Source organism: Anoplopoma fimbria, chromosome 24 (genome assembly GCF_027596085.1).
Source record: "Anoplopoma fimbria isolate UVic2021 breed Golden Eagle Sablefish chromosome 24, Afim_UVic_2022, whole genome shotgun sequence".
Classification (NCBI taxonomy): domain Eukaryota; kingdom Metazoa; phylum Chordata; class Actinopteri; order Perciformes; family Anoplopomatidae; genus Anoplopoma; species Anoplopoma fimbria.
This window is the reverse complement of record NC_072472.1, coordinates 23,358,529-23,374,806: the sequence shown is the minus strand read 5'-3', so window position 1 is coordinate 23,374,806 and position 16,278 is coordinate 23,358,529. Positions and strand designations below refer to the sequence as shown.

The following is a 16,278-nucleotide window of genomic DNA, read 5'->3' as shown; positions in this document are numbered from 1 at the left end:
CAGCACGCAGCCCAGACATCAGACAGGTGCTGGCAAATGATTTATGGTTCCTATTGCTTTCCACTGCACTTCCCATCATTCAGTTGGTGTCCTCTGGGCTGATTTGAAGCAGTGTAGACATACAACTGTGATGTTGTTCATTTAGCGTACTACTGATTGCAAGGTGTTGGGTGTTTTAGATGAATCATTCTCCTAAATCTTGATAATCTTATTGGGAAAAACCTGTATTTGCTAGTCTTCATAGGAAAACAAATATTAAGTTATTAATTTAAGTGATTGTGAATATTTAAAACTATCAACACCAATACATTTCACCCTCAAGATGTTGCCTAACTACCGCCACCTACTGGAGGTTTAATATTAAAGCATTTAGCTCTGTGATAAGACTAGAGTTCTCAAAGACATATCTATTTTTGAAAATATATGCATAAAGATAAAGCTAATTTGACATTTTTCTTTTGTGGAGGTCAGTGCTGGGTTACAACATCTCTGCCGGCTCTCAAACACTGTTTGAACATTAAACATTAGTCTAAGATATGGAGAGTATGAAGGCCATGACTGAATTTTGGTGTGTTCAAACACAAGGTTTATGATTATGTGAAATATTCTGTCCTAGAATATACATTTTATTGCTGCTGGTGCTTTTTTATAAAATACCAAAATGTTTCAACAGCTTTGTACCTATAGAAAGCTGTCAGAAAAACCTCTGGACACCTTCAACAAGATGTCTCGATCGATGTGAGTGAGTGAGCGCTTCATTCTCGATGTTGCATTTCTTTCCACGGATGTCGTCAATACCACATGCTTGAGTAAACCCTGATAAATGGAGTTAATTGAATGGATCTTGTTGCTTCTATGAGCTTTAAAACTGTTGGATTTGAGAAATATAATTTATAACTAACGTCCAGAGCATCGCATAGTTCACATACTAATGACAACCGTATAAAATATTATCAATGCTGAAGGTCCAGATCTGTCTCTCTCTCTCTCTCTTACTTCTACACCCTTACTTCATTCCTAATGCTTAAATTTCTGTCCGTACTTAATCCTGTGCCTTTATTTAATCTCACGATGATACGGTAACAGAAAAAAAAATGTATTCGTCTCTTATACATTTCTCCAAACTTCCATAACTTTAACTCCCCCAGTTTATTCTTATCTCTGTGCAGTTCACATAACCTAAATTAAGGTAGAATGAAGAAAGCTGTGTCGATCAAATTTTAAAGCTGAGCATTTTATGGTTTTCTGTGGCTTTTTGTTTGTCTCTTAATTAAAAATTTGAAAAAAAGAGTATTGCTTTAGATGAAGATACATAGTCGTGTAAAATCAAGATATTTCTCATCTGCAAGTAAAGTAAAAGAAGCATGTTTTAAATGTCTTCATACATTTCAGCTGCTGCAGAAAAAGACGTACAAGATCTTGAAAAAGATTATTGCCGTATTGCCTCAGATTTAGAAATTTACTTTTTTACAAATCAAATCTACAACAGAAAATACTGAAATAATACTAATAATGATTTATTTAGCAAACACTAAGTATGGATACATTTGATGATCTTTCATATTTAAGAGACGAGATGCTGATTTTGTAGTTTTTACTGTTTAATGATTTATACTCTTCATGTGCCAAACTAATATTATTTTTTCTTCCATATTGTTGCTTTTTATTATTAGATTATTTGTCATACTTTTTCGAAAAAAGAACCTGTTGCCGTACAGCTCATTATTGGTAAAGTTATGGATTGGAAGGGAAGTTTTGATTTATGTGTTGATGCAGTGATGTGTTTTGAGGAGGATATTATTTATAATTTAACACATGTGACAAAGGGAAAGAAAACCGTTTGTAAATTCAACTGTTTGTTTCGATTCACTGGTTCGGTTGTTTCTCTAACACTTTTGAATGAATATTTTTACAAACAATCTCTCTGCAGATTTTGAATGAATGTGATAGATGACTAAACTCACACACACACACACATCCATCCACTCTGACTGATCATGTGTGTTACACTCACATTGTGCTGTTTACAGAGAAACCATCAGCTGCTGACTGAGTGGAGGACAAACAGGCTGGCTGGTCTGAGATCAGAGCAGATCCAGGACAGACGGTCACATAGATATAAACAGAGAGACATGGTCTGCTCAGGATTCAGACACCTTGTGTTTCTGCTGAAAGTTGTCACTGTTGAACACACAAACTGAGTTCATATAAACAAAGACAAATAAAAAGAACAACCATTTCAAAGAGGTATTTTGTTTAAAAATAACAGTACAAAAACTCTTCCAGTTCTTCCAGCTCATCAGTAATTACAGTTTACAGCATTCAAAAATAACATCTCAAGAGTGAAGTATCACCACATAACCTGGTATTAGTGTTTTCACTTTCACGGTCCACTGCACCAAATGTGTCTTTCAGGTTGGTTCATTTCATTCTTTGAGCAGCAGATTTATCTTAAAGACATGCATGTGTTTAAAAGGCTGGTAAGGCATTTGAATGTTCAACATGCTGCTTTGGTTTGAAATGTAAATATTCCAGAGGAGGGTAGGTGATTTAGGCTAAATGTACCATTTCTTTATTTTTTTTAAATATTATGTGAGTTATTAACAGCCACTGTGTTTTGTCAGCATAAGAAAAAATCATTACATTTCATTCACTTCCATGGGGCTGGAGAGGCATCAGGGTGACATTGATAAAATCTATTCTACTATATTACAACGTCTGTGAGTGTGAGGTGACCAGCACCTCCAGTCTCTGCTCTAGTAGCCGAACATCTGCTGTGCGGAGCTGCTCTGCTGCTGCGGTGTGGGCGGCTGGTTCTGGACGGGCCTGCCCGGCTCTGAGCCCTGGCTCTGGACCTCCTGACTCTCCCCCACTGATCCCTCCACCATGGGGTTGACCTGGCCACCTTCCACCGCTGGCACGGGCCTCCAGGCCAGGGTCGGGGCCTCCAGCTGGTGGCCCATGGGGTTGACCAGCGTGGTGACGTTGATGAAGTGGGCGACTGACTGGGGCGCCGCACCACCGCCGGGGCCCACCGTCTCCGGGACGAGCTCGGCGGGCCGGTTGTGTAGCATGGCGGAGCCGCTGACGGTGTCAAAGGTGACGGTGAGGATGGAGTTGTCCAGGGTGAGGGGTCGGTCGCTGGCCGTCATGTGGCCCACGGCTACCGGCTGCAGGTTGGTGAACTGGGCGGGGGCGTGGCTGGTGATGGGCGTCACGGTGATGTTGGTCAGACCCACTGAGCTGTTGGGTGAAGAGGCTGATGGAGCTCCGGGGTCGGCCAAGACCACCACCTGAAACAGCAGCAGGTCAGATATTTATTTATACTGTATGGTTATGTTTGTTTTTATATAAAATGCAATTAAAGGCTAGTTTATATTTCATATACACACACACACACACACACACACACACACACACCCTATATGTATATTGACATTGAATACACACATACATATACATAGCTATGTACATGTCCATATTAATGTTATAAGTATAAATAAAAAACACAATTGCTGGTTATTGTGATGTTATCACATTATCTGAGAATTTGCCATATTTTAATCGAACCCTCCAGGTTTTATTTCATTATTACCCTTTTAGAGGGAAATATTATATTTCACTTTGATAATAGCTGATATTGTAATCAATTATCACATCTTATAATTGTTTACCACAAAAAACAAAACAACCAAGAAGAAAGTCAAGCTCCCAGTACTAGAGAGCCAGATGTATATAATCACGGCACTATGTGCATTTTTATGCTGTCTCTGGGCATTTGGCACTTCAGAAAACAAAGCTGCTGCCCACTTCTTGTGTTCTTTGAAAATGTTATAAGGAGAACTTTTGTGAGGATCCTCACGTCTACCTGTTGGATACTCTGCACAGCAGAGCTGGTCTCGGTCTCGTCGCCGACGATGACGGCGTTGAACTCCGCCATCTGTTCGTGCCTCGGCTCAGCGTAATCAACGTATTCGTCGGACTCGGAGAGCTCGGGCTCAACCGGAACTCTCTGCTTCTTCTTGGGGTGTCGAGATGGCCGGCCGAGCCTCTCCTGGGGCATGCCGTCTTTTTCCAGTGTCAGAGTGGGCTGAGGAGGGAGGAGAAACATTTAATTCGGTTTGTCTCAGCACAGACACAAACATGTCACACAGGATGCTTGCGACATCAGCACATTTGTGACTGATTCATAGCTTATAATGTGGAGAAACAGGAAGTCTTTATAATATATAGTTCTATATTTAGCGTCCAATCAAATAAACTAATCTGTACCACAAGGAAGTTAAGAGTATAAGGAACATGATGCACAGTCTGCCAGATATAAGCATCATTTTATGATCTGATTCATCATTCAGATATGTAAATCATGCAAACAGTGCATTGTAAAAGATCTGTAATCTAACCTGCACGATGCTGATAGAGGAATCGTTGATTGACGACGCTTCCTGAAGATCATCAAACTCATCCATTCTCACAGACACCACCTGGAGACACAAAGGACAACAATGACAAAAAAAGGACCAGCGACTGGCATTGATGGTAAAAACAAGCGGACCCTTTCCCGGCGTGACTCACCTCCGGGTGTTTGCGTCGCAGATGGCGGTTCATGGAGGCTCGGGTGGACACCTTGGTCCCACAGAGGTGACAGGACTGGGCCTCCACCTTCTCGTGGGTGAGGTGGACGTGCTTCTGCAGCATGTACTCGGTCAGGTACTTCTTGTCGCACGTGGCGCACGTCCACGTCTTACCCACTGCAGAGAGAGCGAGAGAGAGAGGGAAACCTGGTCAGTTCAGCATGGTAATATTGCACTGATGTAAACATTTCTCAGGCTTATGGTTTTATTGACAGTTTTGACCTCAAAATGTAACTTTTGACACTTTGCTATGGAGGCCTAAAACTGGCAAAATATAGTCAAATATCACTGAATACTTTAATAAATAATAGTTATTTTAACATAAATATAAATCTTAATACTTTTCTCCTATAGTTTGAAATACATGAAAATAAGTTATTATAATTTTTGTTGCTGAGAGTAGGATGATGAGATCGATACCACTCATGTATGTGCGGTAACTATGAAGCTACACTGGCATGGTTAGCTTAGCTTAGCATAAGGCCTTGAAACAGAAGCAATAAGGTAGCATAGCCCAATTAAAAAAAACAAAAAATGTTTCTGCACTTAACACATAACTCTTTTTTTTTTTTTTTTTGACATTTTTTGGGCTCCATTCTTCACAAGGGTAGGAATTAAAAATTCAGTATTGATGTGATCCGTCCCTCGCTGTTCCAAAACAATCAATCTTGCAACAGCCAACATTAAGTGTTTTATTTTTGAGTGCTGTTCTGTTTTTTTATTCTTGCTGCGTAAATCAGGTTGTAGAATCTGCTATTGTCTGACCGTAAACCACTACATTTTTCATTTTAAATTATAGTCTTGTACTAGTCAGCGTAATAGACTGAGAAGTGTCACCAGGTTCTTTGTTTTATCATCATGGCCTGACATGAGACACTTGCCTGTGTGGATGAGCTTGTGTGTCTCCAGAGTGGTCCTCTCGCTGAACGTCTTTCCACACAGCTCGCACATGAAGTCCTTTATACCTGCAAACAGAGTCACAGACAAAGAATAAACGCCATGTTCTTGTCAGTGAAGTCAGCAATATGTGAAAACGAACATGCAGCATTCACATGTCTTTGTCTATATAAGGTTTTGAGGTCTTTCCAGAATCTGTAACACACACTTTGTCTCACCTGTGTGTCTCTTGTAGTGTTTCAGCATATTGACCTTTTGGGCGAACTTGCGGTTGCACTCTTTACACTCGTACTCCTTGATGCCCTTGTGGAGCTTCATGTGGTGCCTCAGAGCGTGCTTGGTCTTCATGCCTGCACAAGAAAAAAAGCTGCTCAATATCGTGATGTTCCAAACATCAACTATCGGGGGCATTGTCTAAAGTGCACAGCTCTTTAAGTGTTTTAAGGGTGTGTTTGTTAGTTGAACTGCTAATAATCTGAGTGCATAGTAAGGCGCAAGGGGCAATGAGGTTGTATTAAGCCTGTTAATTAATCATAGCTGTATTTTGGGCGTAACATTAATCAGTGTCATCATATTCCTTTTAAAAGCCAGATGCACCTGCACATTGCTATTTAAATGGTAGATTCGACAAACTGCAGAAGCGAGCGGTATTCTTCAGTGAAAATGTTGTTTTTGACCAACAAATATGGATTGAAGCTGATTATTTAGTTAGATAAAAACATGTAGTTCATTTTGGAAATGATTAAATTTCTCTTTTCACATAAATATTGACTTTTGGACTTTACAATACTCTGGAGTTATTGGAAATGTTTGGATGACCTGTGCAGCCACCAGTAGAAACGTATTCTAAAAGTGGCTACATATTGTGAAGGGAAGTAAGGGACAGGTATGTTGTCATTGGCCGCTGGACCCTCTGCCTCAGCCGTCTCCCATCCTCTGTCCAATCAACAAGTTCATTTGACTGCATAAAGCAAATGCACTGATAACCTATTAAACTGAGGAAAGAACAGCTGCTGCGTGTCTCTGTGTGTGTAACAAGCAGAGTGTAGGCACATCTTACTATCTGAATAAGGTGCCCTTTAAATAACAGGAAAATACTGCTCCATTGACTTCAGAGCAGGCTTTTGTTAGTCAATGGAGCAGTTGCTTTCTGCTGCCTCAAGATAGCAATGCACCAACAACATGTCTGACCACACCTCATTTTATGACGGTGCTGTTTATGCAATGACAAACAAGAAGTGAATGTGTCGCGGCAGCGAGGGTCTGACCTTTCCCGCACTCTGCACACAGGAAGTCCCGGATGTCGTCGTGAACCCTGAGGTGCTCCTTCAGCATGTCCTTCCTCGCAAATGATTTGCCACACTTATCACAGCCGTGGCTCTTCACCCCTGAAGGACCAAACAGAACACACATGTTAGCAGGTACTCAAACAAGATGTGAAATGAAAACAAAAAATGCTTTTCTGTATTGTGTCTCAGTGAGTAACTTGTGTTTTTGTTACATGTTACCATGTTAAATATGTGCAAAGTGGTTTTTAATGTCAAAACTGCTCAACTTTCTTTCTAATATATCTAATGCAAATTTCTCTCTGGTATCCTGCCCTTGTAATGCATGCATGAGACATATTTCCGTCTTAGGCAAGAAAAAACTCTTCATATTGGCATATATGGGCGGCTGTGGCGTAGTGGAGAGCAAGGTAGTTCTCCAATCAGAGGGTCGGTGGTTCGATACCCGGCTTCGGCAGTCGATGTGTCCTTGGGCAAGACACTTAACCCCAAGTTGCTCCTGAAGGCCATCGGTGTGGACTGGATGATGAATGTTAGTTAGAGTCTGATGGTGGCACCTTGATGGTAGCCTGTCATCAGTGTGTGAATGGGTGAATGATATGTAACATACTACTGACTGTAAGTCGCTTTGGCTAAATGACTGTAATGTAATGTAATGCATATGGAGGTTTCCTTGAAAGCAGTGTAAACAGGCTCTGCTAATGGCTCTGCCTGACTTTTCATGGTGCAAATTTACAACAATGTAAACAAAATAACTTACTAACCAAATGGCAACCTATTACTTCCTACTTAAAGCCATTCCCATGAGCATTGTGGGAAGTAAAACATGTTTATAACAGAGCGAAGTAAAAAAAGAACAATGGGAAGACAAATTAGCAAATATTAGTTGATTTTTTGTTTGCCCTATCAGCACATTTTTTTGACATTACTAAGGCACATAATGTCCCATCAACATAGCTCCTATATCCCTAGAATATTCTCCTCTAGCTCATCATGAAATGGTTGGAGATCACGCACATATTGGGACAAACATTTAATAAAGAGATCTCAGGCCGTCGCTCACCAGTGTGGATGATCTTGTGCCTTTCCAGGTTACCAATGCTGTTGAAGATTCGGCCACAAATTTCACACGGATGGATGTACCTTTAGGGACAGATGAGCAGATTTCAAATGATTGTTCCATATCACCACATACTTTGTCAGTAATGATCACACTTTGCATATGAATGATTATCAGTAAACTCATCCTTGATTGCACCAGGCTAAAACAAACACAAAGACCAAAGCCACAAAGGTGAGTTGGAACACGTGTTATGAGCTTACTTCTGCACTGCTGGGTCAGGCAGCTGCTCTCTGTGGATGACCAGGTGAGCATTGTACGTGGCCTTCAGCGCGAAGCGTCGGTTACAGATGCCGCAGCCGTATCCTCTCTCCTTGTGCTGCTCCAGGATGTGCTTTAGGTACTCTTTGCCTTTTGCAAACGACAGCTAGAGACACAGGAGGAGGAAGGTTTGTGAATTTGTGTGAAGGAAAAACAAACACATTTGCTGTTCCTTGATACAGGGTGGTTTATATCAATCTATCTGCTCTTAGCTACACTTACTTGGCATTTCTTGCAGTTGTACTTGTGGTGCTCTGGATCGTCTTCATCCTCTTCATCGTCCTCGTCGTCCGTTTCGTCGCTGTCGCCTTCTGAAATGCCGATCTTCTTGATGAAGCCCTCTCTCTCCTGCTCGTCCATTAAGGCTATATCCTGGAGCAAACAGATGCGCTTTGAAATGAATCAGCTCAGTGACAGCTAAGACCCAGAGGAGGAGCTGAAACCTAATTTAATAAAACATTTAGTCTTATCCGAGGAGTACATTGCAGCTCTTCCTCTATAGCCTGGTATGGCAAGTGACAAAGTCTACTTATGTTCATCTGTTACGTTGCATTGGCTGCCTGATCCCTGCAATTGTCAAGGTAGTTGAGGTGTGAGTAACGAATAGACTACAGGGGGGTCATTAATTTAGTGCATATGCAGGATCGGGCTTGTCACATGGATGTGCATATGAGGATGTTGCAGAAGCTCTTTAAAAAAAAAGAAAAGGAAAGACAGATATTCAATGATGAATGTATAATTACATACCTGCGCAAATTAGTTAGTTATAATTGACTGTTAATGAAAGAATTAGCATCTGAATGTACTTTAAGTACCAAAAGTAAAAGTACTCATTATGCAGAATGGTCCATTATAGAATCATATATATTATACTATTGGATTGATTGATGTGCTCTTCACTTTAATTAAGAAGTTGGTTAAAGTGGAGTTCATTTGAATTACTTGACATACTGTCAGGTACCTTGGGAATTACCCCCCGGGATCAATAATGTTTTATATTAATCTGTAATAATACATCATTACAAATAATTTCTTATTACATTTTGTATTATTTAATTGAACCTGCAACATTGCTTGAACTAGGGGTATCAAAATAAAGCCAATAAATAAATAAAATGGACAATATTTTCCTCTGAATTGTAGTGGAATGGAAGTAGAAAATGGAAAGACCTCTTAATAGTACTTAAGTACAGTACTTTAGTAAATGTACTTAGTTACTCTCCACCACTGTAAATATAGATCACTGCCTGACATCATGCCACATTCCAGCTTTCTTACTCAGTTACTTTGTCTGCAGAAATACACACACGCTGTAGTTGCTGAGACTATCGTTCCTTATCGCTCGATGATGAAGAAAAGAAAAGAAACACTACAAGAAACATGGCTGTTAAAAATGAACAACAGAGAAATGTCAAACCTCCACTCAGCCCCGTCTCACCTTGAAGTGGACGTGAATGTGATCTCGGAGGACGTCCACGCGGAAGAACTTGCGAGCGCAGATCTCACAGGTGTACTTTTTATCACCATGAGTCAGCAGATGCTTGTTCATGTTGCTCCTGCAGGAGAACACCTGTGCACACAAAAACATACATACACACGTCACAGAGTGAAGTACTTCTAAACACCCACAGAATTTATTTTTCCTCTCCTCTTGTGCAGCTCTTTGACCGGCTGCCATGAGTCATGGCTGCCATGCAGAGGGCTCACCTTGCCACAGATGGGACAGGGTGACGGCTCCTTCCTGTACCTGGTCCCTTCTTCTCCATTGGCCTCCAGCTCCTCTCTCTTCATGTGCTTTGGTCCTGTCAAGATTTTTTTTGGAACAGATTTCTTGATCCAGTACAGTGCTTCTTAAGGAATTTCCCCTAGATTATTAATGATTAGACGCTGTTTTCCCATGAAACAAAATGAAGCCGTGTTGTAAAACTCACCCACGCCGTGCCTCCTGTGGTGCTCTTGCATCACGTCTTTGCGGTAAAACATCTTGTTGCAGATTTCGCAGGAGTAGAGCTTCTCGCCGTGCTTCTTCTTGTGCTTGGAGAGGTTACTGTTGGTGGAGAAGAAGCGCGAGCAGATGTCGCACTGGAACGTCTTGTCGTCTGGAGACAGAGACAGAGAGAGAGAGAGAGAGAGAGAGAGAGAGAGGAGGGCAACAATTAAATCGGAAGGAGGGGACCCTGGCAGAGATGTGATCAGAAACATCTTCCAAAGAAGAAAAACGAGAAGGTGAAAAATTCCTGAGAGAGTCTCTCCTACCTGTCCGACAGTTGTGGAACTTTAAGGCATTTTCCAGGCGGAAGGATTTCTCGCATGTGTTGCATTTATATTTGTACTCCTGGTCCGTCTGTTGGGAGCACATCGAAAGAAGACTCAGTGACTAGCAGGGTAACAAAAGCTCCTGAGCCACCAGCTGTGGAGTCTAACTCACCATGTTCTTGCTGTGCTTGTAAGAGATGTGCTGCTTCAGACTCTCCTTGCGGCTGAACAACTTGTCGCATTCGTCGCATTTGAACAGCTTATCACCTGGGGACAATGCACGAGAAGGGATCGCTTAATGCCACACATCCACTCATTCCCAATGTTAACTGTATTTGAAAACTGTGATCTCTGCGTACCGTGAGAGCGGATGTGTCTGTTGAGGTTGCTGCTGTTCTGGAAGACCTTGTTGCAGAGGGAGCAGCGGTACACCCTCTTGTGCTCTCTGGCTTTGTGTCTCTTCGGTGCGGCCCCCCCGTCCGGAGAGCTCAGCTGGCTTCTGCGCTCTGCTGCTGGCTCTGAGCTCGCCACCGAGGGCTTCACATCTGTACACATCAGGAACCCAATGTCAAAGGGAAATATAATAACAATAACAATACATATTGGCAGATATTGTCTTATTTTCCTTAAACATAAACACTTTTGTGAAGGACCTTAAATTTGGTCACTGTAAATACTATTTTACAATTGAACCGGAACCTTCTTTATAATTACAGTAAATATAAGACAGTCCATTTCACTAATATTACAATAAATAAAATATCTAAAAATCAAGAGTCAAGAGTACATACATCAAACAAAAGCCAAGCTATGTGAGACTGTACTTGGGCACAGCACTTTGAGCTAAATGCTAACTATGATAGGTATAATGTATAGCCAGTGGGTTATTTTGCAATAATGACCAGCACGCTGTATATTATCACACAGCTTCTTACGAAAGAAATCGATCATTTTACGGAAAAACATTGATTCCAAAATTATTTTAAAGGTTCAGCTCAAAGAATAGTCTGCTCGCTGTGTGCGGAGATAAGAACTGTTTCCATGGCGACGGTCTGTCATTAATAGGAGCAGTCTGCTATGAAAGAAATAACAGACACTAGAATGCAATGATTGATAAATGCAATTAAATGACCAGTAGGATTCATCCTCTGGGGAACACAAATGTACAAGATTGTATGAAGTAATTGTTGAGGTATTTCAATCTGGACAAAAGTGGTGGACTGACACATACTTCCCTAGAGCGAGGCCGCTAGCCAGCATGCTGCACCATCATAGACGTGCTCAGTTAGGTATTTGTAAAATTTCCCCAGAATGCCATCCGACAACCCCTGCAGAATGTACCTGAACCTGTCGCAACTTGATCACTTCAGAGTTGTGTGTTACTCATGTAAGAAGAAGGTGGTGTAGTTATAGCAATGGGCCTCATCAACAAGGCCCGGGACTCTTCTCTCCTCCCATAGACACCACTAGCTACATAAACATCTTCACATCTATCTGCCGATTCTTTTGTACTTTGTACTGTGAACCTTTGTAAAGTCATGGGACAATTTAGCACAAGGCTTCCATCTCTAAAAAAATGCATCGCGCTTCCATTATAATTCAGATAAATTGTACATATCTTTCTTATATTTTTAAGTATTTTTCTTCTATTAGATATTTATAATTTTTGTACACATTTTTATATTTCTCTTACTATGTTAATGTTATGCACTGATAACACTAAAGCACATTCCTTGTTTGTGAAAACACACTTATACGATAAATCTGATTCTGATAGCAAATGGTGTAAAATGGTGAGAGCTGTATTGCATTTGAAAAATGCAACCGCAGTGTAATAACTAAAGTATTTGAGATTCATTTCTAATTATATGTTGTTGAATGCCAGCACTAGTGAGCCTCAAAAGAAGCTTTTGCTCGATCATGAACCGAAACAAACGCTGATGTTTATAGATGACGTTCTAGATCCTTAACAACTGTTCATCTAAACATATCAAGCGCATTCTCAACAATTTTGCTCCTAAAACACCCACTTCTAAACCCTCGTGTGTTTAAGGCTGGGTTTTTTCCTCAATCACCTTTGCTTTTGCTTGCCGTAGCTCCGGGCCTGCGTCCCTTAGCTCTCCTCCCTCGGCCCTGCCCTCTCTTATGGACCGGTCGAGCTGGAGGGGGATCCCCCACATCCTCCTCCTCCTCATATGGGCCGACCAGACTCTCCTCCTCTCGGGGCAGGGGCGGGTCCACCGGAGGCTCCTCTGCTTTTGCCGCCTCATCCAGGTGACTCAGCATGTGGCCTGCGATCAAAAGAGGGAAGTAGGGGAATCAAAGCGTGTAACCATGACACAGCGTTTCTCTCAGCTTGGAGTTATGTTTTGAACTGTCAGACTTCCACCCCTGTTGAGTCACTGTCACTGTGGAGAGAAACAGCTGACCCTTACGTGACCCCAAACCTAGCTTCCCTCTCATTGAAACAGTTGCATTAACTGGAGGTGATGGATGTTTTGAACCATCTAACCTGCGTTGTTTTCTTCAACCACCAGGGGAACGTGAGCTCCAGTTTTGCCCAAGGTCTCCGTCACATCTGAGTAAAAAAAAAAAACACAACTCACGATGTTGCCATAACACGATTAAACAGCATCAGTGCTGCGATGTCATCTACCTGGAGTAGGTGCTGGTTGAAGTGGAGGCTTAAGCATGGGCTTCTCCATCTTCTTGGCATAGAAAGCTCCGTACCACACCCTCAGCTCCGTTCCAGGGAACACATCCTGGGAAACAAAAAGTAGGAAGCCAAAACGTTAGAAGACGCCAATCTCCTGTTAGAAATAAATTATTAAATGAATCCCTGAAATCTGAAAACCCACGATGCTCAGGTCTAGGATGGACATAGCACCTGTGAGGTGTTGAAGTACACGTCATCGTCCTGCTGGTAGGCAGTCAGATTCTGGTGTGTGTGGTCGGCGGCAGGTCGCACCAGCATCATCCAGTTGCAGTCTTCTTCACTGCTGGAGTCGAAACACACCACTACGGCATTGTTCTGGAAGATCTGCCCATCGGAGGATCAAGGGTTTAACAAGAGAGGAAGCTAAGATAACCACCACATCCATGCATTTATAATAAAGCAGAGCATCAAGTGTGTGTGTGTGTGCTCTACGTGTAAACTCCAGGATTCATCAGGCTGCACCTTTAGAGGGAACGCTCCTTCCTTCTCAAGGTGGGGGACCCTCTTGGCCTCAAAGGGCCCAAAGCGGGTCCTCTTGACCAGCCGGCGCAGCACAAACACCCCCTCCTGCCCGTCATCCACCTGTCTGATCTCTAGGCTGTTTGGTAAAGAAGACCTGATCCGGGACAAGAGCAACTTAGTATGATTGTTATGAAACGGCAATAACACAAAGAAAAGGCATTTATATTGTTTACTTCGTTATTCACCCAACATTATGTGATTACAATAACTGCATTATAGTTTTAGGGTCTTTTTAAAATAACGTGGATTTGCCTGAAGATCCGAATTTAGAATGCGTGGGAAGGAACTTCAAGTACCAGACAGTCGGCTTTGTGCAATGGGCTCTTTGCTCACACTATCTCTCTTCAAGGTCTGTAATATTAATAAAATGAGACATTTAAAAGACAATGTATTATCATTCTCCTATCAAGGAGGAGGAATGAGGTCAGGGTAAGTCTACTCATATTCTTTCTTTGGTGGAATATCTGCAAATGGACCTAAGTGAAATGGATGGATGGATTGTTTGATGCAGTCAGTGAGGTTCAGACTCTGTGTGAGTTGTCAGTCACTCACCTGGCCCGGCTGAGGACGAAGGAGTCCTCTACGGTCACCAGTGGTCCCAGCTCGGGACACTCTGAGTCATGGTACTGGCCACAGTCCTCACACCCTGAGACACACATCACACCTGTCAGCCCAGCCTGGAGTCACACACTGTCAGCAGCACAGTAAAGAGCTGGAGTCATACTCACAGATGAACTCATCTGGTGCCTGCTCAGCCATTATGCCAACCTACAAACAGGAGAAAATATCTGAATAATATATCATATTATTATTATTAGGAAACAATTTTTCAATAGCATGCTTAAAATGCACATTTCTATGAAGGATTGAGTCAAGAGTGTTGAACTTCACATTTAACCTGGGACACTTGAATGCATCACATGTGTGTTATGATAAACATGATCTATGTTTTGGGTATTATTAGTGATACAGTTGGCGTGTTAATCTATGCAGTCCGGGCAGGAGACGGGATCCAGGATTTGAGTCGTTCCCAAACGCTAGCCGGGTTTTAACTCCGATCTGAGCGGCCGGTCTTCAGTAAAATGTAACAAAGAACAGTCGGCATGGCGGATGGACCGGAGACGCGAACCGCCAAACCGGAGTCGATGCTCTTCAACGGCAGCCTGCCGGAGCTGGAGGCGGTGCAGAGAAACCCGGAGCGGACCGGACGGACCGGCTGCACCTCCACTACAGGACTGCGTCGCCATTTTCGGGGAACTCGACGTGTATTAAGAGGGAAACGCGTTACCTTTTCTGCAAAACACCCTTCATTTAGCGAATCCTGACTCCGGGTTCCAATCCGCTCCAGAAACGGCGCAGGACCGGAAACGAGCCGCGCCGAGTGCATTATGGGAAATGTAGGCGCGTCAGAGCTGAGACAAAGAGGTGCAATCAGGCATTAATTAGGGAATTAGAGGTTGTCCTGTAATTAAGTAAAGAAAGAAAGTCATGGAAACGCACTATAATGGCTACATGTTGTCTTAATTACCACAAAGTCTTATATATAATATATAATACCATGAAACAATAAAAAACTAATCAGTGAAATGTACTTTAGCTGATTCGTAGCACTTATTGCATTTGTATTAGTTGCTGCACTTACTGTATTCGTATTAGTTCACTGCACTTATTGAATTCGTATTTGTTTACTGCACTTATCCTATTCGTAGTAGTTTGTAGCACTTATTATATTCGTATTAGTTGTTGCACTTATTGTTTTCGTAGTAATTTGCCTCTGCACTATACTTTTGCTCTGGTTTATGCTTTAAGATGCTTGTTTAAGAAAGGAGATGCACTTATGACTTCTGGTGACTAGTAGTTCTCTTGAATACCTATGTTGAATACACTTCCTGTAAGTCGCTTTGGATAAAAGCGTCTGCTAAATGACTGTAATGTAATGTCATGTAATGTACTTTAAGCTACAAAATTAAAAGTTTTCATTATGCTGAATGTACCCTTTCATGGTGTTGTAGGAATATTACCACCGATGCATTAATGTGTGGGCAGGGTTGTTGCTGTAGCTGGTTGAGGCGGAGCACTGAACTACTTTACGAGGTGTTTCTGTCACTGTCCGTCTTTTGTGGTGTTTTGCATTAAAAAAAGTGTTTTGCATTAAAAAAATTACAAAATTACATTACATTACAGTCATTTAGCAGACGCTTTTATCCAAAGCGACTTACAGGAAGTGTATTCAACATAGGTATTCAAGAGAACTACTAGTCACCAGAAGTCATAAGTGCATCTCCTTTCTTAAACAAGCATCTTAAAGCATAAACCAGAGCAAAAGTATAGTGCAGAGGCAGATTACTACGAAAACAATAATTGCAACAGACTAATACGAATATAATAAGTGCTACAAACTACTACGAATAGGATAAGTGCAGTAAACTAATACGAATGCAATAAGTGCTACGAGGAAGGCTCAAAATTACGGTTTGTATCCTGAAATGAGAGTATAAATCGGAACAAAAGGTTGAATTAAGAATATTGTACATTTTTTTAATTTGCTTTAAAAACAGGTTAAATTATTCCTACTATAATTGTAGG

The 16,278-nt window shown here is 41.7% G+C and overlaps 1 protein-coding gene across 2 annotated transcripts; it reads right to left on the bottom strand.

Annotated features, from left to right (window-relative positions):
- Positions 1-2,169: 2,169 nt before the first annotated feature.
- On the bottom strand, positions 2,170-15,087 carry prdm15 (PR domain containing 15). 2 transcript variants are annotated; one of them, XM_054626265.1, is made up of 24 exons: positions 14,981-15,087; positions 14,421-14,460; positions 14,245-14,338; positions 13,633-13,786; positions 13,342-13,494; positions 13,111-13,216; positions 12,967-13,032; positions 12,530-12,745; positions 10,814-10,999; positions 10,627-10,721; positions 10,455-10,542; positions 10,130-10,297; positions 9,906-10,000; positions 9,637-9,768; positions 8,421-8,570; positions 8,141-8,304; positions 7,881-7,960; positions 6,800-6,919; positions 5,750-5,881; positions 5,516-5,599; positions 4,576-4,751; positions 4,404-4,484; positions 3,869-4,090; positions 2,170-3,293 (listed from the first exon to the last, which is right to left on the bottom strand). In XM_054626265.1, exons 1-24 carry the CDS (start codon positions 15,077-15,079, stop codon positions 2,757-2,759), a joined length of 3,438 nt encoding a protein of 1,145 aa, XP_054482240.1. In that variant the 5' UTR covers positions 15,080-15,087; the 3' UTR covers positions 2,170-2,756. The 2 variants fall into 2 exon arrangements, with proteins under 2 accessions (XP_054482240.1, XP_054482241.1); XM_054626266.1 differs by lacking the exon at positions 14,981-15,087 and adding an exon at positions 14,591-14,952.
- Positions 15,088-16,278: the final 1,191 nt, after the last annotated feature.